A 24,115-nucleotide genomic window follows, 5' to 3' on the forward strand; every position below is an offset into this window, starting at 1 on the left:
TCATACGCTGCTCTCGTCGTGAATTGCATTTTGATGCAGTCCCTGAAGTTTCTTACTGATGGTCTATCGTTAACTGCATTGGCCACGCTTGAGATGAAGTTATGGCTGTTCTTGATGTTGTATATGAATAGCAACGGTGGTTTTGGTGGCATACGCTGGCGTTGTCTTGGTGTGGCTGTGACTTCTGATTCATCTTCTTGCTTTTCTTGGCTGAGTGTTCGGTATCTGTTACTTGTTGGTACTGGCTTTGGTAGATTGTCTTGATCTTGTAGTGGTCGTGCCGTCTTCTTGGGTACTACGAATCCCTCTCCTTCCATGTCTTCATCGCTAGTTTCTTCTGGTCTTTCTCTTTTGTTGATATTATTTATCAATTGTGTTAGTGCTTTTGGTAGGCTTCCTGTCGCTGCTGCTTCTTCCATGGGAATTTCTGATTGGTTTGCTTCTTGTTCCTTGTTAAGCTGTCTTTCCCCTCCGTTTGGCTGCTTATTGTAACGTGGCGTTACCCCCTTGGCTTGTTGAAGGTACAGTGCTCTATCTGCTGCTTTGTAATTAGGTAATCCACCATCTCCCCCATTCCCGGGAAGATGTACTTCTTGATGGCCCGGAGGGATGAGCCTCCGCGCTCCTTCATTTTCGGGGGAAAAGGGTCCCCCCCTATTGGTCCGCTGTGTGTTCTGCTGGTCGGCTCGTGCAATATCCATGCTTCTTCTCTCGTTGTCGTAACGTGGCGTGTTTCTATTGGTTCTCGTAGTATCAGCTTGATGATCCTCTATCTGCATCTGGCTTTTATATCCGCTCTCGCTTAAAATCACGTTGTCGTGACGTGGCGTGTTCCTATTGGCTCTCGTAGTATCAGCTTGATGGCCCCCGGCCAGGGTCGGAGTAATATACCCGCTCCCGCCAGGAATCACGTTGTGGTGACGTGGCTCGCTGTGATTGGCCCGCGCTGTATCATGAATGTCGATAACGCTGTTCTCGGCTTGCTCCGTCTCGGCGACGTTCCGCGGCTCTCCCGTCGGTGTGCCTTCCGTGCTCGCCCGTTTCTCCTCCCTCTTCTTCTCTCTTCTGTCTTCACTCTTCCCTAAGGCAAACAATCGGTCTACCTAGTTAAGAGTCCCAACGTGGAATCTATCGCGCCAACCAAAAATCATGCCTTTATATGCTTTGCCCTGAAAGGTGCCGTGCATGCTCCTGATTCGTGAAATCAAACCGAAAAGCGGATTTCCCATTGGCTCCCGCCATTCTGCCCCCCTCTGTCGAAGGCGTACAAAACTGAGCCGGCTCGCCGGGAAGGCTTCATTCTCATCTTTCGAATCCACGTACGTGCACTGCAGAAATGACAGGCAGAGGTAAAGGAGGAAAGGGACTCGGCAAAGGAGGTGCCAAGCGCCACCGTAAAGTTCTCCGAGACAACATCCAGGGTATCACCAAGCCCGCCATCCGCCGTCTTGCCCGGCGAGGAGGTGTGAAGCGAATCTCCGGTCTCATCTACGAAGAGACACGCGGCGTCCTCAAGGTGTTCTTGGAGAACGTTATCCGCGATGCCGTCACCTACACGGAGCACGCCAAGAGGAAAACCGTAACCGCCATGGACGTCGTGTACGCACTCAAACGTCAAGGCAGAACCTTGTACGGTTTCGGAGGTTAAGGGCTCTAATTTGCCTGTCCTCCATCTTGAAAAATCGGCCCTTCTAAGGGCCACAAATCTTTTCTTTGAGGAAGGAAATGTCAGCTTTCAACTTTCCCCGAACCTTACCCCCTGATCCCAGCCTCGATTCGAACGATTTCTCTCGTCTGGAGTTGATAATGACATAAGAATGATTGAAATAATTGAGAATTCAACAAAAAATATTCACGCGAGGACTCTCAGCATTCGCTAGATGACTATCCACCCCTCGTTGCTTCTTCGTTCGTCGTTTAGCAAAGCAAAAGGAATTTATGTGAAATTCAGATTGCTTCTGTCAAATTATAACATCAATTAATATAACTCAGGCGAACATATATATATTTTTTTATTATTATTATTTTCAGTGCAGCTTGACTCCACCGAAAACAAAACACACGTCATAATCTCTATGCTATCAAAATTTACAAGATGTATACGCACAGGTAAGCCACTATTCTCTGACATTATCGGTTCTCTGACATTATCGGAAATAGGCAAAAAAAAACATTGAATCAACACAGGATTTGCATGCCAAGTTACATGGATTGTCAGTCCTGATTAGCTTATCGACTTCAAACTTGAAAACTTAAAAAAATAGAGTAGACAATGACCCTTTCCTAAGGTAATTGGTGGCCCTTACAAGGGCCGATTTGCTACAAGCTGAGGGGGTGGGGTGTCAGCTTAAGCTTTCTTCTCGGTTTTCTTGGGAAGAAGGACCGCCTGGATGTTGGGCAGCACGCCACCCTGGGCGATCGTGACCCCAGAAAGGAGCTTGTTCAACTCCTCGTCGTTTCTGATGGCCAACTGCAAGTGACGGGGGATGATCCTGGTCTTCTTGTTATCGCGAGCAGCATTGCCGGCCAACTCCAAGACTTCAGCGGCCAAATATTCCATGACGGCGGCCAGGTAAACCGGTGCACCGGCACCGACACGTTCGGCATAATTGCCCTTTCGCAAAAGTCGGTGGATTCTGCCGACGGGGAACTGAAGTCCGGCTCGGCTGGAGCGAGACTTGCTCTTTCCCTTCACTTTTCCTCCCTTTCCGCGTCCAGACATGATGATCTCTTGCTATCGATACAACGTGAAAACACAAATTTTTGCCAGCCAGTTTGGTGGTTTTGTTAAGTAGTGTTGAATCGCCGCGAATGAGAGCGTCCGGGAGACACGTCTCGAAGCGCCATTGGTCCGTCTGATATCAACCGTCCTTTCTTAAAAGGAATCGACGGTTTGGGCGCACATCGAGTCTGTCTGCAACATGCCGCCAAAGACAAGTGGAAAAGCCGCCAAAAAGGCCGGAAAGGCCCAGAAGAACATCTCCAAGGGAGACAAAAAGAAGAAGCGGAGGAGGAAGGAGAGCTACGCAATTTACATCTACAAGGTGTTGAAGCAAGTTCACCCTGACACCGGCATCTCCAGCAAGGCGATGAGCATCATGAACAGCTTCGTCAACGACATCTTCGAGCGCATTGCCGCCGAAGCTTCCAGGCTCGCTCATTACAACAAGCGATCGACCATCACCAGCAGGGAGATCCAAACGGCCGTCCGGCTGCTCCTCCCCGGTGAACTGGCCAAGCACGCCGTCAGTGAAGGCACCAAGGCCGTGACTAAGTACACCAGCTCAAAGTAAACTCAAGGAAATAGTTACCTTGCCGAAAAAGGCCCTTTTTAGGGCCAAAAATTGAATCTTGGAATTGGACGAACTTGTCTACCACCCCTCCGAAACGTACACTTACATAACCTAACGATATCTCAGCCTGCAAGCGAAAAGATTTTTGACCTTACGTATAAAAAAAAAATGCTTTTAAGGTACGAATGAATGTTAATGTCAACCAGCACGTAATTTACAAAAATAGGCTAAATTTCCAAATTTTTTAGTTTCTTTTGCTGAATAGGACTTTTAGAGTTACATTTGGACAAAATGCCTCTGCAAAAAAATAACCTAACACTTGGAACAATTATTGATTCGGCGCATTATTATTTAGGATGAACACATAAAATAAACTTGTATATTTAACAAAAATAACTTTCAGGTTTCTATTTCACAATTGTACGTTTGTTACTAGAGTATGGCAGTGAAAGGTACACACAGATTGATATCTGCATATACTCGGTTGGGTTACATTAGGTTAGGTTTTGTTAGGTCGTGATTTTATTTCATTTTTCGTGTTTTCCTTCATTTTACTTTCAAAATTACTTTAAGTTTTCTCCACGAGCAGGGAAAAAGGAAGAGTTTGGCAGTCACATTCATAATTTGCACTAAAAGGGCTCACTTAACTTCTATGAAAGGGTGAGAACTGGTACGCTCAACGAAGTGTGACATTTGGCGGGAACCGTTGCATTAGAAATCGGTTACTCCAAGAATTGATCTGAACGTTGTTTCCGGAGGGCGGCGGCATCGGGGGGGGGGGGGGTGGAACTTCAACTTACGATCCCGGAAGATTAGCATTTTTTTGTTCAGTTAGGGGTGGGGTTCGAACGGCTACATGCCTCCATTCGGTATCATTACATGCTGACTACACAACGAAAGTGTACGCGAATTTTTGAAGAGGAACGAAAGTTGTCTTAGGCGAGGTCATTTTTCCAGGAATTTGTCTCGCGTACGTCTGAACCCAGATCCTCTGGGAGGTTAGGTTACGTTGGCATGGCAAAAAAAAATGTTCATTCCATCCTATGCATTAATATTAGGGGTGTGCGGGATCCCGAAAAGTCGGGACCGGGGGGGGGATCCTCTCCCGATCCCGACTTCGGGAAATTACTTCCCGACTCCCGACCAGTCGAGAAATACCGAATGGTCATTTTATCGTTAATTCGTTTGCTGCAAAAAGTAACGGTTATGTAACGGTCTGCTGCCAAAAGTAACGATTTCGTAACCGTCTGCTGCCAAAAGTAACGGTTTTGTAACCGTTCCCTGCTAAAACTAACCGTTTCGTAACCGTTTACTGCCAAAAGTAACCGTTTCGTAACAGTTTACTGCCAAAAGTAACCGTTTTGTAACAGTTTACTGACAAAAGTAACCGTTTTGTAACAGTTTACTGACAAAAGTAACCGTTTGTAACAGTTTACTGACAAAAGTAACAGTTTCGTAACCGTTTGCTGCCAAAAGTAACCGTTCCGACCAGGACCTTCCCCACTTGCCTTCTGCTAAATTGTCCACTAGCGGGGACACTTTCACATCACTGCACTGATCGAGCATTCCCTTTCCGAAGGGAAAAGACGCGAGATTTGACATGCATCGGTTGAAACAGAACCTCGGTTTACGTGTCCTCGCCAACGAGTATGCGACATTTCCAATTCTTTATTCTGCGTGTGCACCCCCCCCCCCCCCGGCCCCGGTGCGTTTCGGGCGAAATTGCCAACGGATCAGGGTTGCCGGGCCGGGACTATCCCTTTAGCGAACGCCTCCTTCCACGGCGATGGCATTTTGCAAAAAAATAAAAACGCCCAAAAAACACTCTCCCTGCAGCCGCCGGCACGTATCCTCGCAGAAAACTACCAACGCCGGGTTCTTCGGGGAGCGACGCGGCCGATCCGCCGGGCAGGGCAGCGCTCCCCGCCGGGATTATGGCGGCCGCCGGTAATAAGAACGCACCCTGCAACCCCGCACGCCCCAAAAAACAGAAGAACGTCGCCTTCCCCGATATTCATATATACTAATATACATTCTTCACTTATATTATTATTATTATTATTTGATGACAGGTATATTAAAAAAAAAAAAAAAAAAAAAAAAAGCGATTCTGCAAAAACTGTGGGTGATTGATTGGCTTCGATTCACAAATAAAAGGCCACTATGAACCTTGAAAAAGAAAAAGGATGCCAACAGCACCTGGTGTTCCCAGGCGGTCACCCATCCAAGTACTGACCAGGCCCGACGCTGCTTGACTTCGGTGATCGGACGAGAACCGGTATATTCAGCGTGGTATGGCCGTTGGCGAAAGATACTGCTTTCGGTAAGGTACATATAGTCCAACTTCTCGTTTTCGGGGAAATGTCTCGTCTCGTGGGCACTGCCAAGAACGTGTAGAAGAAACATAACATATAATTATACATTTCATTGTAGTCATAGTGAGAAATGTGCTTTAACACCCCTCGAGAGATGTGTGAACATAAAAGCTACAAGATAGAGAAGAAAATTTAGTGCAGTGAATAAAAGTGAATCTCATGAACAACCTTTTTGATTCCACACTATATACCCAGGACCTAACAACGAAAAAGTGATTGGGCTCGGTTAGTTCGTATGAACTTTCCAGCCTGATCATTACCAGTGCGTAGTTATATATATATATATATATATATATATATATATATATATATATAGACTCTCCAGTCTAGCTATTTCCTATTTTTGTGCTATCTTCGGACAACTTCATCGAGTTCTCGAATACGCGCTATTCCCACAAACCAAAGTAGGCAACGGGCACCTCGACACAAACTATTACATTATTATTATTTATCGGCGGAGAGCAGGAAGGGCCGCGCTAACTTTCGGTGCAAATGGCTGCTTTCGAATCGAACCACAGTCCTCATGCGATAGATTTTCGCCTATAAACGAAATTAAAGGCTATACATTGGAAGTAGGCCAGCTTCGTTCAAACACAGGCGTGTGCGACACACGCTACTTCGGAGATTGGCTTGAGAGGCCTGTCGTATGCTCAAGGCACCTGATTCTCAGCAAGAGAATAGGGGAAGGATTGAACTTCCATCTCCTCCGTGCAACCGACGCACCTTCTACCTTTTCTCAGAGAAAACTAAGGAAATCACGGGCATATGGAGGTCGCGCGTACACCTACGGTGAGTTTGACACGAAGGAAGCGAGGAACGTGGAAGTCGTGGGGACGGACTGCGGCACTTCACGGCTACTTCAAAGTTTCCGGAACGTACCCAACAACGAGGGATGCTGGTGCTCTCTAGCTCAGCACTGAAAAAATTAATCTTGGAAAGAGGAGGAAACACACTTACCGTTGTGGCAACTACAAACTTCAGTTTGCTTCGGCCCGCCTGAGAGCTGCTCTCGCTCCGGTCCGCGCTCCGAGAGAAAAGGGGGTCGAAACCAAGCGCGGGGATTCATTTTCGTTCCGAAAAGAGCGTAGATATGGCAGATACGGCATCAGCTCCCTCAGCCCCGACGGCGGCTTCGCCCAAGAAGTCCTCGAAGGCGAAAAAGCCGAGAACGGCTCCTTCCCATCCCAGGACATCCGAGATGGTGAACAACGCTATCAAGAACTTGAAGGAGCGCGGAGGCTCTTCCCTGCAGGCCATCAAGAAGTACATCACCCAGAACTACAAGGTCGACGCCGAGAAGCTCGCGCCCTTCATCAAGAAGTACCTGAGGAGCGCCGTGGCATCAGGTTCTTTGGTGCAAACCAAAGGAAAGGGTGCCTCCGGATCTTTCAAGCTCAGCGCTTCGTCGCTGAAGGAGAAACCGGAAAGCGGGGCTGTTTCCAAGACCAAACGCTCGGCTCCCAAGGAGAAGAAACCGGCAAAGAAAGCTGCCCCGGCCAAGCGACCGAAGAAGACCGGCGAAAAGAAGAAGGCACCTGTTGCAAAGCCAAAGAAGTCTCCATCGAAAGTGAAAAAGGCAAAGACGCCCAAGAAACCAAAGGCGCCAAAGCCAAAGAAGGCTGCCAAGCCCAAGGCAGCAAAGAAGGCTGCACCAAAAAAGAAGTAAAATGGTTGAGCACGCAAGCGCTCCCCATAAAAAGGTCCTTCTGAGGACCATCAAAATTCTCCTGGAAGGAGCGAATTTGCACGATCACTCAATCTTATAACTTTTCTTTTCATCGGACACGGTGTCATCCTTTCCCTTCCATCCATGCATTTTTTTTTTTAAAAAAAAATGTAAACCATGAAAGCAATACACTAGTCACATTATGTAGTCATAATTTGTTTGACTTCGTTTCCATCGATTCTATGAAATGAACTGCGAGTAAGAAACCGCTAACTGATATTAGATTTAAAGATTTAGCGAGAGCTTTTGACCCATATATTATTAAAACTGAATATTCATGAAATATCGCCCAATTGCTTCGGCGTTATTATTTTAAATAACTTTTGGATAAACGCGAGGATAGGGATGGAATTGACAATAATAATAACAATAAAGAGAGATACGACCAAAACGTACTTTCCAAGTAGGATTTGTGGTCCTCAAAAGGACCGATTGTTTGCCAAGGGCAGCGGGATGCGCTTAAGCACGCTCTCCACGAATGCGGCGGGCGAGCTGGATGTCCTTTGGCATGATAGTGACACGCTTAGCGTGGATGGCACACAAGTTGGTATCTTCGAAGAGACCGACGAGGTAAGCCTCGCTGGCCTCCTGGAGAGCCATGACTGCGGAACTCTGGAAGCGCAAGTCGGTCTTGAAATCTTGAGCGATCTCGCGGACGAGACGCTGGAAAGGAAGCTTCCTGATGAGCAACTCGGTGCTCTTCTGGTAGCGACGGATTTCTCGAAGAGCCACGGTACCTGGCCTGTACCTATGGGGCTTCTTCACTCCTCCGGTGGCGGGAGCGCTCTTCCTAGCTGCCTTTGTGGCGAGCTGCTTCCTTGGGGCCTTGCCTCCGGTGGATTTTCGTGCAGTTTGCTTAGTCCGGGCCATTGTCGCGTGCTTGTCCTAAGCGTTTCCGTTTCAAACAATCGCGCCAACCAAAAATCATGCCTTTATATGCTTTGCCCTGAAAGGTGCCGTGCATGCTCCTGATTCGTGAAATCAAACCGAAAAGCGGATTTCCCATTGGCTCCCGCCATTCTGCCCCCCTCTGTCGAAGGCGTACAAAACTGAGCCGGCTCGCCGGGAAGGCTTCATTCTCATCTTTCGAATCCACGTACGTGCACTGCAGAAATGACAGGCAGAGGTAAAGGAGGAAAGGGACTCGGCAAAGGAGGTGCCAAGCGCCACCGTAAAGTTCTCCGAGACAACATCCAGGGTATCACCAAGCCCGCCATCCGCCGTCTTGCCCGGCGAGGAGGTGTGAAGCGAATCTCCGGTCTCATCTACGAAGAGACACGCGGCGTCCTCAAGGTGTTCTTGGAGAACGTTATCCGCGATGCCGTCACCTACACGGAGCATGCCAAGAGGAAAACCGTAACCGCCATGGACGTCGTGTACGCACTCAAACGTCAAGGCAGAACCTTGTACGGTTTCGGAGGTTAAGGGCTCTAGTTTGCCTGTCCTCCATCTTGAAAAATCGGCCCTTCTAAGGGCCACAAATCTTTTCTTTGAGGAAGGAAATGTCAGCTTTCAACTTTCCCCGAACCTGATCCCAGCCTCGATTCGAACGATTTCTCTCGTCTCGAGTTCATAATGACATAACAATGATTGAAATAATTGAGAATTCAACAAAAAATATTCACGTGAGGACTCTCAGCATTCGCTAGATGCCTAGCCACCCCTCGTTGCTTCTTCGTTCGCCGTTTAGCAAAGCAAAATGAATTTATGTGAAATTCAGATGGTTTCTGTCAAATTATAACATCAATTAATATAACTCAGGCGAACATATATATTTTATTATTATTATTATTTTCAGTGCAACTTGACTCCACCGAAAACAAAACACACGTCATAATCTCTATGCTATCAAAATTTACAAGATGTATACGTACAGGTAAGCCACTATTCTCTGACATTATCGGAAATAGGCAAAAAAAAACATTGAATCAACACAGGATTTGCATGCCAAGTTACATGGATTGTCAGTCCTGATTAGCTTATCGACTTCAAACTTGAAAACTTAAAAAAATAGAGTAGACAATGACCCTTTCCTAAGGTAATTGGTGGCCCTTACAAGGGCCGATTTGCTACAAGCTGAGGGGGTGGGGTGTCAGCTTAAGCTTTCTTCTCGGTTTTCTTGGGAAGAAGGACCGCCTGGATGTTGGGCAGCACGCCACCCTGGGCGATCGTGACCCCAGAAAGGAGCTTGTTCAACTCCTCGTCGTTTCTGATGGCCAACTGCAAGTGACGGGGGATGATCCTGGTCTTCTTGTTATCGCGAGCAGCATTGCCGGCCAACTCCAAGACTTCAGCGGCCAAATATTCCATGACGGCGGCCAGGTAAACCGGTGCACCGGCACCGACACGTTCGGCATAATTGCCCTTTCGCAAAAGTCGGTGGATTCTGCCGACGGGGAACTGAAGTCCGGCTCGGCTGGAGCGAGACTTGCTCTTTCCCTTCACTTTTCCTCCCTTTCCGCGTCCAGACATGATGATCTCTTGCTATCGATACAACGTGAAAACACAAATTTTTGCCAGCCAGTTTGGTGGTTTTGTTAAGTAGTGTTGAATCGCCGCGAATGAGAGCGTCCGGGAGACACGTCTCGAAGCGCCATTGGTCCGTCTGATATCAACCGTCCTTTCTTAAAAGGAATCGACGGTTTGGGCGCACATCCGAAAGTGGTTAGGGCCTCCTTTTAAACCGCGTTCCCTTAGGTGGGACGGTTTAGCTGGGGCTGAACAGGCTTTGCCGACACCCAACGATCCACTTCTCGGTTCGCAGTTAGTAGGTCATTGCACGCTAGAGGCTTCGTCGTAGAACGTCAGTGATTTTAGAGTACCCTTTCTTTTTAAAACGAATGCAGGTATTTCTTCAAGATTAGCACGTCAAATCTCTACGTTAACCAAGAAACGGCCCTTCACAGGGCCATTCGGCCCTTCTTAGGACCAAAAACTTCGACGGCTGCCGGCCGAACGGACGCCCCAACAGACGGGGCTCTGATTGGCCGAGAGTCAAATCCGGATCCAGCGCTCCTATTGGCCGGATCGAACGGGAGCTCAGCGGGGCCAGAAATCAACGGGAAAACGGTCCTTTTAGGACCACAAACCTCGATGGCTTCGAAAATGAATGAAATGGGGATCCCTCAGAACCCCACACCTGAAAATTCCAATATGGAAATTATCTCGATGGTCCACGAGAGCGAGAGCGATAACGATAACGAGAGCGAGCGCGCATCTCAAGCTGAAACCGACATGGATGAGGCGAGCTCCGAGGAGACCTCATCCAGCGGGGAATCGTCCGGGGACGAAAGCGAGGAGGAGATCGAAGTTGATCCCTCCCCCCCCCCGCATAGCCCCGACACCGAAGTGCAAGGAAAAACGATGGCAGAGTCACAGGACGTGCTCACGCCAGCACAGAGAGGACAAAGGAGTCCTACCAGACTGGCTGCAAATGACAGGGTCTTCCAGTTTGGGACAAAAAGCGGGCCAAGGAAACTTGACCGCAACCAAAGACGGGTTCGAAAGGGCGCCTCAAGCGCAACAAGCGACAACGAGGCATTACCCACCCAACCAACAAAAAAGAGGAAACAATCCTCCCAGCCCGGCACTAGTGCCGGCACCGACTCCGACGAATCAGCGCGGGGAAAAATCACAAATAGCAAGAAAAAGTCAGCGAAAGAAAGAGAGGAAATGATCCTCAACGTCTTTCCAGCACTTAACGTACCAGAAGGGCCGAAGAAAAACATGTTCTTCGACCACACACATGACAGGGAAGATAGCGAGAGATGGACTCGCATCAGCCAGCCGTCATCCAGCACCCAGGGTGGGAACCAACCCCCACAGGGAAACAAAAGGTTCCCACCTATAACGGTGCACAACCCCTCACGTTTTCTGGCATTATGTAAGACCAGGAACATTAAGAACTTTATCGGAACGAACAAGGGGAACATCATGAAAGTCAGCGCCGGAGACGGTGCGACTTATAACAAGATACTGACCGAGCTGCGGGACTCTAATTTTGAGTTCCATTATCTAAAAACAAAAGAACACAAGCCTCGCCGCTACGTAGTCCGAGGACTATTAATTACAACCAAACCGAACGAATTGAGGGAGGAAATTGAGGCCGAGACAGGAGTCAAAGTCGAAGTCCTCCAAATGACGAAATTGCACACTAGGTGCAATCCGCCAGAAAGGAGAAAATGTGAACTCTTTCTAGTTAACACCCTGGAGGCTGATAAACAGAAACTGAGACTTCTTAAATCAGCAACACTACTCCTACAACAAAGGGTAATTGTGGAAGATTACATAGTCCCTAAAAAGGCTATGCAATGCTTTCAGTGCCAAGGTTTTCACCACAGCCGACGTACATGCTTCGTTAATCCGAAGTGCGTACGCTGTGGCTCTGATCACGATGTCTCAGATTGTGACAGAGAAAATAACAAAGTCAGATGCGCTAACTGCCAAGGTGCACATACAGCAAACGCAAGGATTTGCCCGGTTGTAAAAAAAGTCAACCAGGGTAAAATTCTCCGAAACTACAAGCAGGCACCGAAGCCCGCTACACCGACCCCTCTTCCGCGTGCAAGGACCGGCTTAACTGGAAACCCAGCACAGAAGAAAACGAACACTCGCACTACCAAGGGCCCGCAGCTCCAGGCTAGGAATCCAACCACCGAAAGCGCCGCCAAGCAAGGCGCCCCCACACGGGGAGGTGAAAAAACGCACAGTCCTGAAAAGGACCAACAGCGCAGCGAACCCGAACAAAAAAGACAGGCCCCCAGCAAAGCGCCTGCACCGATTCCGGCGAAACGAATGCTTAAACCAAGGAACATCGAAAAGCCGAAAGCCGCCGACAGCGAGCCGGCGGCTGCCGAAATCGTACCGCAGACGGCCAGCACCCGGCCATCAGCGGCCGGCACCTGGGCGACGGTTGCAGAACCCCGGTCGGTGGCTCCCAAGCCCCGGCCGGTGCCTGCCGGGCCCCGGTCGGTGCCTGCTGGGCCCCGGTCGGTGTCTGCCGGCACACAAAACAAGAAACCGATAGAGCAATCTCAGGAATCTGGACTCAGCCAGCTCTTCGCCGCTCTCCAAAACACCATGCAGCAAATGCAAGCCATGCAAGCTGCCATGAACCAAAATATGCAGCACATGATTAACATATGTGCGCAAATAACTAGTGTTGTAGCATCCCCCGCTTATGGCAGACACCCGTAAGCGACAAACTACGCCACATCTGATCCACTGGAACGCCAGAGGTCTCCTACAGCGAATGACGGAGTTCTATCCTTGGCTGCTTTCCGGGCAGCCAGAAATAGCGCTACTTTCCGAAACGCACCTTAAGCCCACCGATACGGTCAACTTCCCAGGCTACGCAGTATATAGGGAAGACCGAAACATAGCGGCAGGAGGAGCGGCACTATTAATCAAAAACGATATAGTGCACTCCTGCATTCCAATACCGCCCCTCAGGACGTTAGAGGCGGTCGCAATTAAAGCACGGATGGCCACACGCGAAATAATATTCGTATCCGCATATCGTACACCTCGTAACGATAATATCTTAGATCCCGAGGACATTGCGAAACTCCTCCAACTAGGACCTTCAGTCCTAATAGGTGGCGATCTTAATGCCAAACACACGGCGTGGCACAGTCGTGTACATAATACCAGTGGTAACGTTTTATTCAAGTTTATACAAAACAAGCCAATACTGGTGTACGCGCCTACCACACCCACATATTATCCCGACAACCCGAATCACTTACCAGACGTTCTGGATATTGTTATTCTAAAAGGACCGCGAATAATCACCGACCAGGACTCGATCCCGGCACTTTCGTCTGACCACAACCCAGTGCTGGTCACGCTTTTTGACAAACCGGTTCGAAAAGCTCACGTAAAACGATATGACTACAAAAAAGCGAACTGGGATGCACTACGCGCCGATCTCGAATTAAAATTCGCTAATCAACCGTTACAAGAAGCTATAACAACCAAGGCACAAGCTGACGATCGTGTGGCCACTATCACATCCAGAATCAAGGGTGCTATGGCCAAGCACATCCCGATTATGAGGCCTCCGAAGCCTGACTCAGCGCTCCCGACCCCCATAATTGAAAAAATAAGACTCCGTAATAAAATTCGGAAACTTTTCATGCGAACGCGCCAACCGTTCTACAAACAAGAACAAATGGCGCTCACAAAGGAAATTGAAAAAGAAATAAAGAGCTACAGGAACCAAAAGTGGCGAGCTCGGGTAGATAAGCTCTCCACCAAAGACCTTTCTCTCTATAAATTCACGCGAAGACTCACTCGTACTAACGTGAACACGCCCACCCTGCACGGCAAGCACGGCCTCGCGTATAACGACAAGGATAAAGCTGACGCGCTAGCAGACACCCTCGAGGAAGCTTTTAAACCGAACGAGGAAACCGAAATCACGTACGAAGATGAGGAAGACACCCTCGAAACGGTCGAGGACTTCCTCAGCACAAACGGGACAAACGAGGAAATAATAGTGCATACTAACGTTCCCGAACTGCTAAATATTATAAAATATTTACCCAATTACAAGGCCCCCGGCCCAGACGGCATTCAGAACATTGTGTTCAAACACGTGCCGATCAACACGGTCCAGGCAATCAAAATCTTAATCAACTCATGCATGGATCTTCATTACTTCCCGGTCAATTGGAAAGTCGCTAAAATCATCTGCCTCCCCAAACCCGGAAAAGACAAGAAATTCCCTCAGAATTACAGGCCAATCAGCCTGCTTAACAACCTAGGGAAGATATTCGAAAGAATTCTCATTCGGAGAATGCAATTCATAGTCCGAGAAGGCAACCTTCTCCCCCCGGAACAATTCGGTTTCCGAGCGAAACATTCAACCAACCATCAGTTGATACGCGTACTGGAGCATATAACCGAACATTATAACAAAAAGAAAGATACGGGAATGGTACTACTAGACGTAGAAAAAGCGTTCGACCGCGTATGGCACGAAGGGCTTATTCATAAGCTACTCATGCTTAAAATCCCCCCGAAACTTGTCAGGCTCATGCAATCATTTGTCAGTGACAGAAAATTTTACGTCTCAATTTTGCAAGACAAATCGAGCACCAGAGTGATAGAGGCCGGGGTACCTCAAGGCTCAATCCTGAGCCCCCTCCTCTTCAGTCTTTATATTTCAGATATACCCAAAGACAGGGAAGCGAAAATAGCCATCTACGCCGATGACGTAGCTATCTACCAATCTTCGTGGCGGCGAACTAAGATCGCGACGGGACTGGAAAATTACCTACGCGTGTTGCAGAATTATTACGATCGCTGGAAGATAAAAATAAACGCGACTAAAACGGAAGCGATTATCTTCACAAAGCGCCGACAACCTCTGCCACCGGAAATCACTCTTAACCGAGTGCATATCCCTTGGCAGCCCGAAGTTAAATACTTAGGGATCACAATGGACAGCAGGCTCTCCTTTAAGAGCCACACCAACAACGTACTCGACAGAGCAAGAGTTAGATTTCATCAAATCAAATCGTTGATTTACTCGGCGAGCCCGCTTGCTCTTAACTACAAACTCTTGCTCTACAAGCTCATGATACGGCCAATACTGATGTACGGCTCAACGGCATGGTTTACAGGCAATAAAGGTAATATCAAACTGATACAAAAATATCAGAACCGGATATTAAGATACATTCTCAATCTCCCATGGCGAACGAGAATGACTCCCTACCACATGCAACATCGGTTGCCAAAGATAAATGAATTCAACCTCAAAATAACGAGGAAATTTTATGAAAAGAAGGGCAAGATCGATAACGCGCTAGTAAGAAACCTCGGTCTGTATCCTCGTGCGAGATACAAACACAGGAGACCTCTGAACGTTATCTGGGACAACGAAACTCGCAGATGATAATTAAGAAGACACAACCGACGTGCGGGACCGACAGGAGGCGACTGTTGGGACCAATTTAATTCAATTCAAATCACTAATTAAACCATCTTCGACAATGATCATACAGGTGAGGAGGCTGCGGGTGCGCAATATAGGCCGGTATATGACACGGGCCCTGGAAGGTGCATTCTCGCACACGATGGGGGGAAATTGAGCTCCCCACATTCCCAGGTGACCTGGAGCACCGGCCGGCCCGTCGGCCGAAAGCCAATTTGATCCCAACTATAAAACTATAAAACAACGTCAAATTCCCCAAAACAGGGGGCACAGGTTCTACGCATACTTCGTTCCCCAATACTTAACCATTTGTGTGGCCCTCTAAAGGGCCGTCTCTCTTTTCAGCTCCACAAGAAGGAACCAGGTATGCATGTGTAGATCCTACTAACAATAGAATTGATGGGCCGCAAGGCCAAATACCCAAAACCTTCCTCTCCTCATCCCCCCCGCCGCTTGCGGCATCTAAGGTTAGGAACCATTAGGGTGTGTGTTTTTCCCCTCCCCTTCAACGTGAGGGTTTTTCACACATCAGAATCTAGATGAAGCTAATGCAATTCAGACGCAGCCGAGGTTTTTGCTGGCTCGCCGGTTTTTACCCTCGGAGCTTCCCTTCTCTTTTTCTTCTAGTTTTTTCAACATCTTTCCTAATTTCGACACTTGGTGAAAGTCTTCTTAAACAGGACTATAAACCAGGAAGCATGAAATCCGATATCCTTGTAGGTAGTTAGCTACTAGTGCATGCCTGCATGAATGGAGGTCTACTCAAAGGGGCCACATCCAGCACTAATCTGGATTTGACTCTCCGAGAAGGGCTACCCCCTGGCTACAACCAAACCCGGCCGCTTTAATCAGCCTTACGAGGCAAAGTTAAAGCACTAGGCAAGGTTAAAAGCTGGAATGGGATAGTTGCCAGTTGACTAAGGTCGGGCACCACTCACCCCCGCGAGCTCCTTTGGGGGCGGGGTTTTTCCTTTCTTTCTTTTTTTTTTTTTTTTTTTTTTTGGCGCACATCGAGTCTGTCTGCAACATGCCGCCAAAGACAAGTGGAAAAGCCGCCAAAAAGGCCGGAAAGGCCCAGAAGAACATCTCCAAGGGAGACAAAAAGAAGAAGCGGAGGAGGAAGGAGAGCTACGCAATTTACATCTACAAGGTGTTGAAGCAAGTTCACCCTGACACCGGCATCTCCAGCAAGGCGATGAGCATCATGAACAGCTTCGTCAACGACATCTTCGAGCGCATTGCCGCCGAAGCTTCCAGGCTCGCTCATTACAACAAGCGATCGACCATCACCAGCAGGGAGATCCAAACGGCCGTCCGGCTGCTCCTCCCCGGTGAACTGGCCAAGCACGCCGTCAGTGAAGGCACCAAGGCCGTGACTAAGTACACCAGCTCAAAGTAAACTCAAGGAAATAGTTACCTTGCCGAAAAAGGCCCTTTTTAGGGCCAAAAATTGAATCTTGGAATTGGACGAACTTGTCTACCACCCCTCCGAAACGTACACTTACATAACCTAACGATATCTCAGCCTGCAAGCGAAAAGATTTTTGACCTTACGTATAAAAAAAAAATGCTTTTAAGGTACGAATGAATGTTAATGTCAACCAGCACGTAATTTACAAAAATAGGCTAAATTTCCAAATTTTTTAGTTTCTTTTGCTGAATAGGACTTTTAGAGTTACATTTGGACAAAATGCCTCTGCAAAAAAATAACCTAACACTTGGAACAATTATTGATTCGGCGCATTATTATTTAGGATGAACACATAAAATAAACTTGTATATTTAACAAAAATAACTTTCAGGTTTCTATTTCACAATTGTACGTTTGTTACTAGAGTATGGCAGTGAAAGGTACACACAGATTGATATCTGCATATACTCGGTTGGGTTACATTAGGTTAGGTTTTGTTAGGTCGTGATTTTATTTCATTTTTCGTGTTTTCCTTCATTTTACTTTCAAAATTACTTTAAGTTTTCTCCACGAGCAGGGAAAAAGGAAGAGTTTGGCAGTCACATTCATAATTTGCACTAAAAGGGCTCACTTAACTTCTATGAAAGGGTGAGAACTGGTACGCTCAACGAAGTGTGACATTTGGCGGGAACCGTTGCATTAGAAATCGGTTACTCCAAGAATTGATCTGAACGTTGTTTCCGGAGGGCGGCGGCATCGGGGGGGGGGGGGGTGGAACTTCAACTTACGATCCCGGAAGATTAGCATTTTTTTGTTCAGTTAGGGGTGGGGTTCGAACGGCTACATGCCTCCATTCGGTATCATTACATGCTGACTACACAACGAAAGTGTACGCGAATTTTTGAAGAGGAACGAAAGTTGTCTTAGGCGAGGTCATTTTTCCAGGAATTTGTCTCGCGTACGTCTGAACCCAGATCCTCTGGGAGGTTAGGTTACGTTGGCATGGCAAAAAAAAATGTTCATTCCATCCTATGCATTAATATTAGGGGTGTGCGGGATCCCGAAAAGTCGGGACCGGGGGGGGGATCCTCTCCCGATCCCGACTTCGGGAAATTACTTCCCGACTCCCGACCAGTCGAGAAATACCGAATGGTCATTTTATCGTTAATTCGTTTGCTGCAAAAAGTAACGGTTATGTAACGGTCTGCTGCCAAAAGTAACGATTTCGTAACCGTCTGCTGCCAAAAGTAACGGTTTTGTAACCGTTCCCTGCTAAAACTAACCGTTTCGTAACCGTTTACTGCCAAAAGTAACCGTTTCGTAACAGTTTACTGCCAAAAGTAACCGTTTTGTAACAGTTTACTGACAAAAGTAACCGTTTTGTAACAGTTTACTGACAAAAGTAACCGTTTGTAACAGTTTACTGACAAAAGTAACAGTTTCGTAACCGTTTGCTGCCAAAAGTAACCGTTCCGACCAGGACCTTCCCCACTTGCCTTCTGCTAAATTGTCCACTAGCGGGGACACTTTCACATCACTGCACTGATCGAGCATTCCCTTTCCGAAGGGAAAAGACGCGAGATTTGACATGCATCGGTTGAAACAGAACCTCGGTTTACGTGTCCTCGCCAACGAGTATGCGACATTTCCAATTCTTTATTCTGCGTGTGCACCCCCCCCCCCCCCGGCCCCGGTGCGTTTCGGGCGAAATTGCCAACGGATCAGGGTTGCCGGGCCGGGACTATCCCTTTAGCGAACGCCTCCTTCCACGGCGATGGCATTTTGCAAAAAAATAAAAACGCCCAAAAAACACTCTCCCTGCAGCCGCCGGCACGTATCCTCGCAGAAAACTACCAACGCCGGGTTCTTCGGGGAGCGACGCGGCCGATCCGCCGGGCAGGGCAGCGCTCCCCGCCGGGATTATGGCGGCCGCCGGTAATAAGAACGCACCCTGCAACCCCGCACGCCCCAAAAAACAGAAGAACGTCGCCTTCCCCGATATTCATATATACTAATATACATTCTTCACTTATATTATTATTATTATTATTTGATGACAGGTATATTAAAAAAAAAAAAAAAAAAAAAAAAAGCGATTCTGCAAAAACTGTGGGTGATTGATTGGCTTCGATTCACAAATAAAAGGCCACTATGAACCTTGAAAAAGAAAAAGGATGCCAACAGCACCTGGTGTTCCCAGGCGGTCACCCATCCAAGTACTGACCAGGCCCGACGCTGCTTGACTTCGGTGATCGGACGAGAACCGGTATATTCAGCGTGGTATGGCCGTTGGCGAAAGATACTGCTTTCGGTAAGGTACATATAGTCCAACTTCTCGTTTTCGGGGAAATGTCTCGTCTCGTGGGCACTGCCAAGAACGTGTAGAAGAAACATAACATATAATTATACATTTCATTGTAGTCATAGTGAGAAATGTGCTTTAACACCCCTCGAGAGATGTGTGAACATAAAAGCTACAAGATAGAGAAGAAAATTTAGTGCAGTGAATAAAAGTGAATCTCATGAACAACCTTTTTGATTCCACACTATATACCCAGGACCTAACAACGAAAAAGTGATTGGGCTCGGTTAGTTCGTATGAACTTTCCAGCCTGATCATTACCAGTGCGTAGTTATATATATATATATATATATATATATATATATATATATATATAGACTCTCCAGTCTAGCTATTTCCTATTTTTGTGCTATCTTCGGACAACTTCATCGAGTTCTCGAATACGCGCTATTCCCACAAACCAAAGTAGGCAACGGGCACCTCGACACAAACTATTACATTATTATTATTTATCGGCGGAGAGCAGGAAGGGCCGCGCTAACTTTCGGTGCAAATGGCTGCTTTCGAATCGAACCACAGTCCTCATGCGATAGATTTTCGCCTATAAACGAAATTAAAGGCTATACATTGGAAGTAGGCCAGCTTCGTTCAAACACAGGCGTGTGCGACACACGCTACTTCGGAGATTGGCTTGAGAGGCCTGTCGTATGCTCAAGGCACCTGATTCTCAGCAAGAGAATAGGGGAAGGATTGAACTTCCATCTCCTCCGTGCAACCGACGCACCTTCTACCTTTTCTCAGAGAAAACTAAGGAAATCACGGGCATATGGAGGTCGCGCGTACACCTACGGTGAGTTTGACACGAAGGAAGCGAGGAACGTGGAAGTCGTGGGGACGGACTGCGGCACTTCACGGCTACTTCAAAGTTTCCGGAACGTACCCAACAACGAGGGATGCTGGTGCTCTCTAGCTCAGCACTGAAAAAATTAATCTTGGAAAGAGGAGGAAACACACTTACCGTTGTGGCAACTACAAACTTCAGTTTGCTTCGGCCCGCCTGAGAGCTGCTCTCGCTCCGGTCCGCGCTCCGAGAGAAAAGGGGGTCGAAACCAAGCGCGGGGATTCATTTTCGTTCCGAAAAGAGCGTAGATATGGCAGATACGGCATCAGCTCCCTCAGCCCCGACGGCGGCTTCGCCCAAGAAGTCCTCGAAGGCGAAAAAGCCGAGAACGGCTCCTTCCCATCCCAGGACATCCGAGATGGTGAACAACGCTATCAAGAACTTGAAGGAGCGCGGAGGCTCTTCCCTGCAGGCCATCAAGAAGTACATCACCCAGAACTACAAGGTCGACGCCGAGAAGCTCGCGCCCTTCATCAAGAAGTACCTGAGGAGCGCCGTGGCATCAGGTTCTTTGGTGCAAACCAAAGGAAAGGGTGCCTCCGGATCTTTCAAGCTCAGCGCTTCGTCGCTGAAGGAGAAACCGGAAAGCGGGGCTGTTTCCAAGACCAAACGCTCGGCTCCCAAGGAGAAGAAACCGGCAAAGAAAGCTGCCCCGGCCAAGCGACCGAAGAAGACCGGCGAAAAGAAGAAGGCACCTGTTGCAAAGCCAAAGAAGTCTCCATCGAAAGTGAAAAAGGCAAAGACGCCCAAGAAACCAAAGGCGCCAAAGCCAAAGAAGGCTGCCAAGCCCAAGGCAGCAAAGAAGGCTGCACCAAAAAAGAAGTAAAATGGTTGAGCACGCAAGCGCTCCCCATAAAAAGGTCCTTCTGAGGACCATCAAAATTCTCCTGGAAGGAGCGAATTTGCACGATCACTCAATCTTATAACTTTTCTTTTCATCGGACACGGTGTCATCCTTTCCCTTCCATCCATGCATTTTTTTTTTTAAAAAAAAATGTAAACCATGAAAGCAATACACTAGTCACATTATGTAGTCATAATTTGTTTGACTTCGTTTCCATCGATTCTATGAAATGAACTGCGAGTAAGAAACCGCTAACTGATATTAGATTTAAAGATTTAGCGAGAGCTTTTGACCCATATATTATTAAAACTGAATATTCATGAAATATCGCCCAATTGCTTCGGCGTTATTATTTTAAATAACTTTTGGATAAACGCGAGGATAGGGATGGAATTGACAATAATAATAACAATAAAGAGAGATACGACCAAAACGTACTTTCCAAGTAGGATTTGTGGTCCTCAAAAGGACCGATTGTTTGCCAAGGGCAGCGGGATGCGCTTAAGCACGCTCTCCACGAATGCGGCGGGCGAGCTGGATGTCCTTTGGCATGATAGTGACACGCTTAGCGTGGATGGCACACAAGTTGGTATCTTCGAAGAGACCGACGAGGTAAGCCTCGCTGGCCTCCTGGAGAGCCATGACTGCGGAACTCTGGAAGCGCAAGTCGGTCTTGAAATCTTGAGCGATCTCGCGGACGAGACGCTGGAAAGGAAGCTTCCTGATGAGCAACTCGGTGCTCTTCTGGTAGCGACGGATTTCTCGAAGAGCCACGGTACCTGGCCTGTACCTATGGGGCTTCTTCACTCCTCCGGTGGCGGGAGCGCTCTTCCTAGCTGCCTTTGTGGCGAGCTGCTTCCTTGGGGCCTTGCCTCCGGTGGATTTTCGTGCAGTTTGCTTAGTCCGGGCCATTGTCGCGTGCTTGTCCTAAGCGTTTCCGTTTCAAACAATCGCGCCAACCAAAAATCATGCCTTTATATGCTTTGCCCTGAAAGGTGCCGTGCATGCTCCTGATTCGTGAAATCAAACCGAAAAGCGGATTTCCCATTGGCTCCCGCCATTCTGCCCCCCTCTGTCGAAGGCGTACAAAACTGAGCCGGCTCGCCGGGAAGGCTTCATTCTCATCTTTCGAATCCACGTACGTGCACTGCAGAAATGACAGGCAGAGGTAAAGGAGGAAAGGGACTCGGCAAAGGAGGTGCCAAGCGCCACCGTAAAGTTCTCCGAGACAACATCCAGGGTATCACCAAGCCCGCCATCCGCCGTCTTGCCCGGCGAGGAGGTGTGAAGCGAATCTCCGGTCTCATCTACGAAGAGACACGCGGCGTCCTCAAGGTGTTCTTGGAGAACGTTATCCGCGATGCCGTCACCTACACGGAGCATGCCAAGAGGAAAACCGTAACCGCCATGGACGTCGTGTACGCACTCAAACGTCAAGGCAGAACCTTGTACGGTTTCGGAGGTTAAGGGCTCTAGTTTGCCTGTCCTCCATCTTGAAAAATCGGCCCTTCTAAGGGCCACAAATCTTTTCTTTGAGGAAGGAAATGTCAGCTTTCAACTTTCCCCGAACCTGATCCCAGCCTCGATTCGAACGATTTCTCTCGTCTCGAGTTCATAATGACATAACAATGATTGAAATAATTGAGAATTCAACAAAAAATATTCACGTGAGGACTCTCAGCATTCGCTAGATGCCTAGCCACCCCTCGTTGCTTCTTCGTTCGCCGTTTAGCAAAGCAAAATGAATTTATGTGAAATTCAGATGGTTTCTGTCAAATTATAACATCAATTAATATAACTCAGGCGAACATATATATTTTATTATTATTATTATTTTCAGTGCAACTTGACTCCACCGAAAACAAAACACACGTCATAATCTCTATGCTATCAAAATTTACAAGATGTATACGTACAGGTAAGCCACTATTCTCTGACATTATCGGAAATAGGCAAAAAAAAACATTGAATCAACACAGGATTTGCATGCCAAGTTACATGGATTGTCAGTCCTGATTAGCTTATCGACTTCAAACTTGAAAACTTAAAAAAATAGAGTAGACAATGACCCTTTCCTAAGGTAATTGGTGGCCCTTACAAGGGCCGATTTGCTACAAGCTGAGGGGGTGGGGTGTCAGCTTAAGCTTTCTTCTCGGTTTTCTTGGGAAGAAGGACCGCCTGGATGTTGGGCAGCACGCCACCCTGGGCGATCGTGACCCCAGAAAGGAGCTTGTTCAACTCCTCGTCGTTTCTGATGGCCAACTGCAAGTGACGGGGGATGATCCTGGTCTTCTTGTTATCGCGAGCAGCATTGCCGGCCAACTCCAAGACTTCAGCGGCCAAATATTCCATGACGGCGGCCAGGTAAACCGGTGCACCGGCACCGACACGTTCGGCATAATTGCCCTTTCGCAAAAGTCGGTGGATTCTGCCGACGGGGAACTGAAGTCCGGCTCGGCTGGAGCGAGACTTGCTCTTTCCCTTCACTTTTCCTCCCTTTCCGCGTCCAGACATGATGATCTCTTGCTATCGATACAACGTGAAAACACAAATTTTTGCCAGCCAGTTTGGTGGTTTTGTTAAGTAGTGTTGAATCGCCGCGAATGAGAGCGTCCGGGAGACACGTCTCGAAGCGCCATTGGTCCGTCTGATATCAACCGTCCTTTCTTAAAAGGAATCGACGGTTTGGGCGCACATCGAGTCTGTCTGCAACATGCCGCCAAAGACAAGTGGAAAAGCCGCCAAAAAGGCCGGAAAGGCCCAGAAGAACATCTCCAAGGGAGACAAAAAGAAGAAGCGGAGGAGGAAGGAGAGCTACGCAATTTACATCTACAAGGTGTTGAAGCAAGTTCACCCTGACACCGGCATCTCCAGCAAGGCGATGAGCATCATGAACAGCTTCGTCAACGACATCTTCGAGCGCATTGCCGCCGAAGCTTCCAGGCTCGCTCATTACAACAAGCGATCGACCATCACCAGCAGGGAGATCCAAACGGCCGTCCGGCTGCTCCTCCCCGGTGAACTGGCCAAGCACGCCGTCAGTGAAGGCACCAAGGCCGTGACTAAGTACACCAGCTCAAAGTAAACTCAAGGAAATAGTTACCTTGCCGAAAAAGGCCCTTTTTAGGGCCAAAAATTGAATCTTGGAATTGGACGAACTTGTCTACCACCCCTCCGAAACGTACACTTACATAACCTAACGATATCTCAGCCTGCAAGCGAAAAGATTTTTGACCTTACGTATAAAAAAAAAATGCTTTTAAGGTACGAATGAATGTTAATGTCAACCAGCACGTAATTTACAAAAATAGGCTAAATTTC

The 24,115-nt window shown here is 47.9% G+C and overlaps 11 protein-coding genes, 2 non-coding genes and 2 pseudogenes across 13 annotated transcripts; 8 read left to right on the top strand and 7 right to left on the bottom strand.

Annotated features, from left to right (window-relative positions):
- Positions 1-1,331: 1,331 nt before the first annotated feature.
- On the top strand, positions 1,332-1,683 carry LOC145983390 (histone H4). The gene has a single exon (XM_083116522.1). It carries the CDS (start codon positions 1,337-1,339, stop codon positions 1,646-1,648), a length of 312 nt encoding a protein of 103 aa, XP_082972648.1. The 5' UTR covers positions 1,332-1,336; the 3' UTR covers positions 1,649-1,683.
- Positions 1,684-2,288: 605 nt separating this feature from the next.
- Positions 2,289-2,741, bottom strand: LOC145983388 (histone H2A). The gene has a single exon (XM_083116520.1). It carries the CDS (start codon positions 2,720-2,722, stop codon positions 2,348-2,350), a length of 375 nt encoding a protein of 124 aa, XP_082972646.1. The 5' UTR covers positions 2,723-2,741; the 3' UTR covers positions 2,289-2,347.
- Positions 2,742-2,918: 177 nt separating this feature from the next.
- LOC145983389 (histone H2B) lies at positions 2,919-3,424 on the top strand. Its single transcript, XM_083116521.1, has one exon. The coding sequence runs from the start codon at positions 2,922-2,924 to the stop codon at positions 3,291-3,293; it is 372 nt and encodes a 123-aa protein (XP_082972647.1). The 5' UTR covers positions 2,919-2,921; the 3' UTR covers positions 3,294-3,424.
- Positions 3,425-5,480: 2,056 nt separating this feature from the next.
- On the bottom strand, positions 5,481-5,599 carry LOC145983403 (5S ribosomal RNA). The gene has a single exon (XR_014441245.1). It is a non-coding gene; the product is annotated as a 5S ribosomal RNA (ribosomal RNA).
- Positions 5,600-6,746: 1,147 nt separating this feature from the next.
- Positions 6,747-7,609, top strand: LOC145983391 (histone H1 pseudogene; annotated as a pseudogene).
- Positions 7,610-7,828: 219 nt separating this feature from the next.
- Positions 7,829-8,270, bottom strand: LOC145983392 (histone H3). Its single transcript, XM_083116523.1, has one exon. The coding sequence runs from the start codon at positions 8,262-8,264 to the stop codon at positions 7,854-7,856; it is 411 nt and encodes a 136-aa protein (XP_082972649.1). The 5' UTR covers positions 8,265-8,270; the 3' UTR covers positions 7,829-7,853.
- A 225-nt stretch (positions 8,271-8,495) lies between these two features.
- Positions 8,496-8,819, top strand: LOC145983368 (histone H4). Its single transcript, XM_083116505.1, has one exon. The coding sequence runs from the start codon at positions 8,508-8,510 to the stop codon at positions 8,817-8,819; it is 312 nt and encodes a 103-aa protein (XP_082972631.1). The 5' UTR covers positions 8,496-8,507.
- Positions 8,820-9,380: 561 nt separating this feature from the next.
- LOC145983364 (histone H2A) lies at positions 9,381-9,885 on the bottom strand. The gene has a single exon (XM_083116501.1). It carries the CDS (start codon positions 9,864-9,866, stop codon positions 9,492-9,494), a length of 375 nt encoding a protein of 124 aa, XP_082972627.1. The 5' UTR covers positions 9,867-9,885; the 3' UTR covers positions 9,381-9,491.
- Positions 9,886-16,360: 6,475 nt separating this feature from the next.
- On the top strand, positions 16,361-16,866 carry LOC145983366 (histone H2B). Its single transcript, XM_083116503.1, has one exon. The coding sequence runs from the start codon at positions 16,364-16,366 to the stop codon at positions 16,733-16,735; it is 372 nt and encodes a 123-aa protein (XP_082972629.1). The 5' UTR covers positions 16,361-16,363; the 3' UTR covers positions 16,736-16,866.
- A 2,056-nt stretch (positions 16,867-18,922) lies between these two features.
- LOC145983398 (5S ribosomal RNA) lies at positions 18,923-19,041 on the bottom strand. The gene has a single exon (XR_014441240.1). It is a non-coding gene; the product is annotated as a 5S ribosomal RNA (ribosomal RNA).
- A 1,147-nt stretch (positions 19,042-20,188) lies between these two features.
- LOC145983369 (histone H1 pseudogene) lies at positions 20,189-21,051 on the top strand (annotated as a pseudogene).
- A 219-nt stretch (positions 21,052-21,270) lies between these two features.
- On the bottom strand, positions 21,271-21,712 carry LOC145983372 (histone H3). The gene has a single exon (XM_083116507.1). It carries the CDS (start codon positions 21,704-21,706, stop codon positions 21,296-21,298), a length of 411 nt encoding a protein of 136 aa, XP_082972633.1. The 5' UTR covers positions 21,707-21,712; the 3' UTR covers positions 21,271-21,295.
- Positions 21,713-21,937: 225 nt separating this feature from the next.
- On the top strand, positions 21,938-22,261 carry LOC145983367 (histone H4). The gene has a single exon (XM_083116504.1). It carries the CDS (start codon positions 21,950-21,952, stop codon positions 22,259-22,261), a length of 312 nt encoding a protein of 103 aa, XP_082972630.1. The 5' UTR covers positions 21,938-21,949.
- A 561-nt stretch (positions 22,262-22,822) lies between these two features.
- Positions 22,823-23,327, bottom strand: LOC145983363 (histone H2A). Its single transcript, XM_083116500.1, has one exon. The coding sequence runs from the start codon at positions 23,306-23,308 to the stop codon at positions 22,934-22,936; it is 375 nt and encodes a 124-aa protein (XP_082972626.1). The 5' UTR covers positions 23,309-23,327; the 3' UTR covers positions 22,823-22,933.
- A 177-nt stretch (positions 23,328-23,504) lies between these two features.
- On the top strand, positions 23,505-24,010 carry LOC145983365 (histone H2B). The gene has a single exon (XM_083116502.1). It carries the CDS (start codon positions 23,508-23,510, stop codon positions 23,877-23,879), a length of 372 nt encoding a protein of 123 aa, XP_082972628.1. The 5' UTR covers positions 23,505-23,507; the 3' UTR covers positions 23,880-24,010.
- Positions 24,011-24,115: the final 105 nt, after the last annotated feature.

Source organism: Lepisma saccharinum, unplaced genomic scaffold (assembly GCF_977018435.1).
Source record: "Lepisma saccharinum unplaced genomic scaffold, izLepSacc3.1 HAP1_SCAFFOLD_865, whole genome shotgun sequence".
Lineage (NCBI taxonomy): Eukaryota > Metazoa > Arthropoda > Insecta > Zygentoma > Lepismatidae > Lepisma > Lepisma saccharinum.

Excerpts from the sequence above, each read along its gene's own strand:
- LOC145983388 (XM_083116520.1), bottom strand. The coding sequence starts at position 2,722 with ATGTCTGGACGCGGAAAGGGAGGAAAAGTGAAGGGAAAGAGCAAGTCT.
- LOC145983363 (XM_083116500.1), bottom strand. The coding sequence starts at position 23,308 with ATGTCTGGACGCGGAAAGGGAGGAAAAGTGAAGGGAAAGAGCAAGTCT.
- LOC145983367 (XM_083116504.1), top strand. The coding sequence starts at position 21,950 with ATGACAGGCAGAGGTAAAGGAGGAAAGGGACTCGGCAAAGGAGGTGCC.
- LOC145983390 (XM_083116522.1), top strand. The coding sequence starts at position 1,337 with ATGACAGGCAGAGGTAAAGGAGGAAAGGGACTCGGCAAAGGAGGTGCC.
- LOC145983365 (XM_083116502.1), top strand. The coding sequence starts at position 23,508 with ATGCCGCCAAAGACAAGTGGAAAAGCCGCCAAAAAGGCCGGAAAGGCC.
- LOC145983389 (XM_083116521.1), top strand. The coding sequence starts at position 2,922 with ATGCCGCCAAAGACAAGTGGAAAAGCCGCCAAAAAGGCCGGAAAGGCC.
- LOC145983364 (XM_083116501.1), bottom strand. The coding sequence starts at position 9,866 with ATGTCTGGACGCGGAAAGGGAGGAAAAGTGAAGGGAAAGAGCAAGTCT.
- LOC145983368 (XM_083116505.1), top strand. The coding sequence starts at position 8,508 with ATGACAGGCAGAGGTAAAGGAGGAAAGGGACTCGGCAAAGGAGGTGCC.
- LOC145983366 (XM_083116503.1), top strand. The coding sequence starts at position 16,364 with ATGCCGCCAAAGACAAGTGGAAAAGCCGCCAAAAAGGCCGGAAAGGCC.
- LOC145983372 (XM_083116507.1), bottom strand. The coding sequence starts at position 21,706 with ATGGCCCGGACTAAGCAAACTGCACGAAAATCCACCGGAGGCAAGGCC.
- LOC145983392 (XM_083116523.1), bottom strand. The coding sequence starts at position 8,264 with ATGGCCCGGACTAAGCAAACTGCACGAAAATCCACCGGAGGCAAGGCC.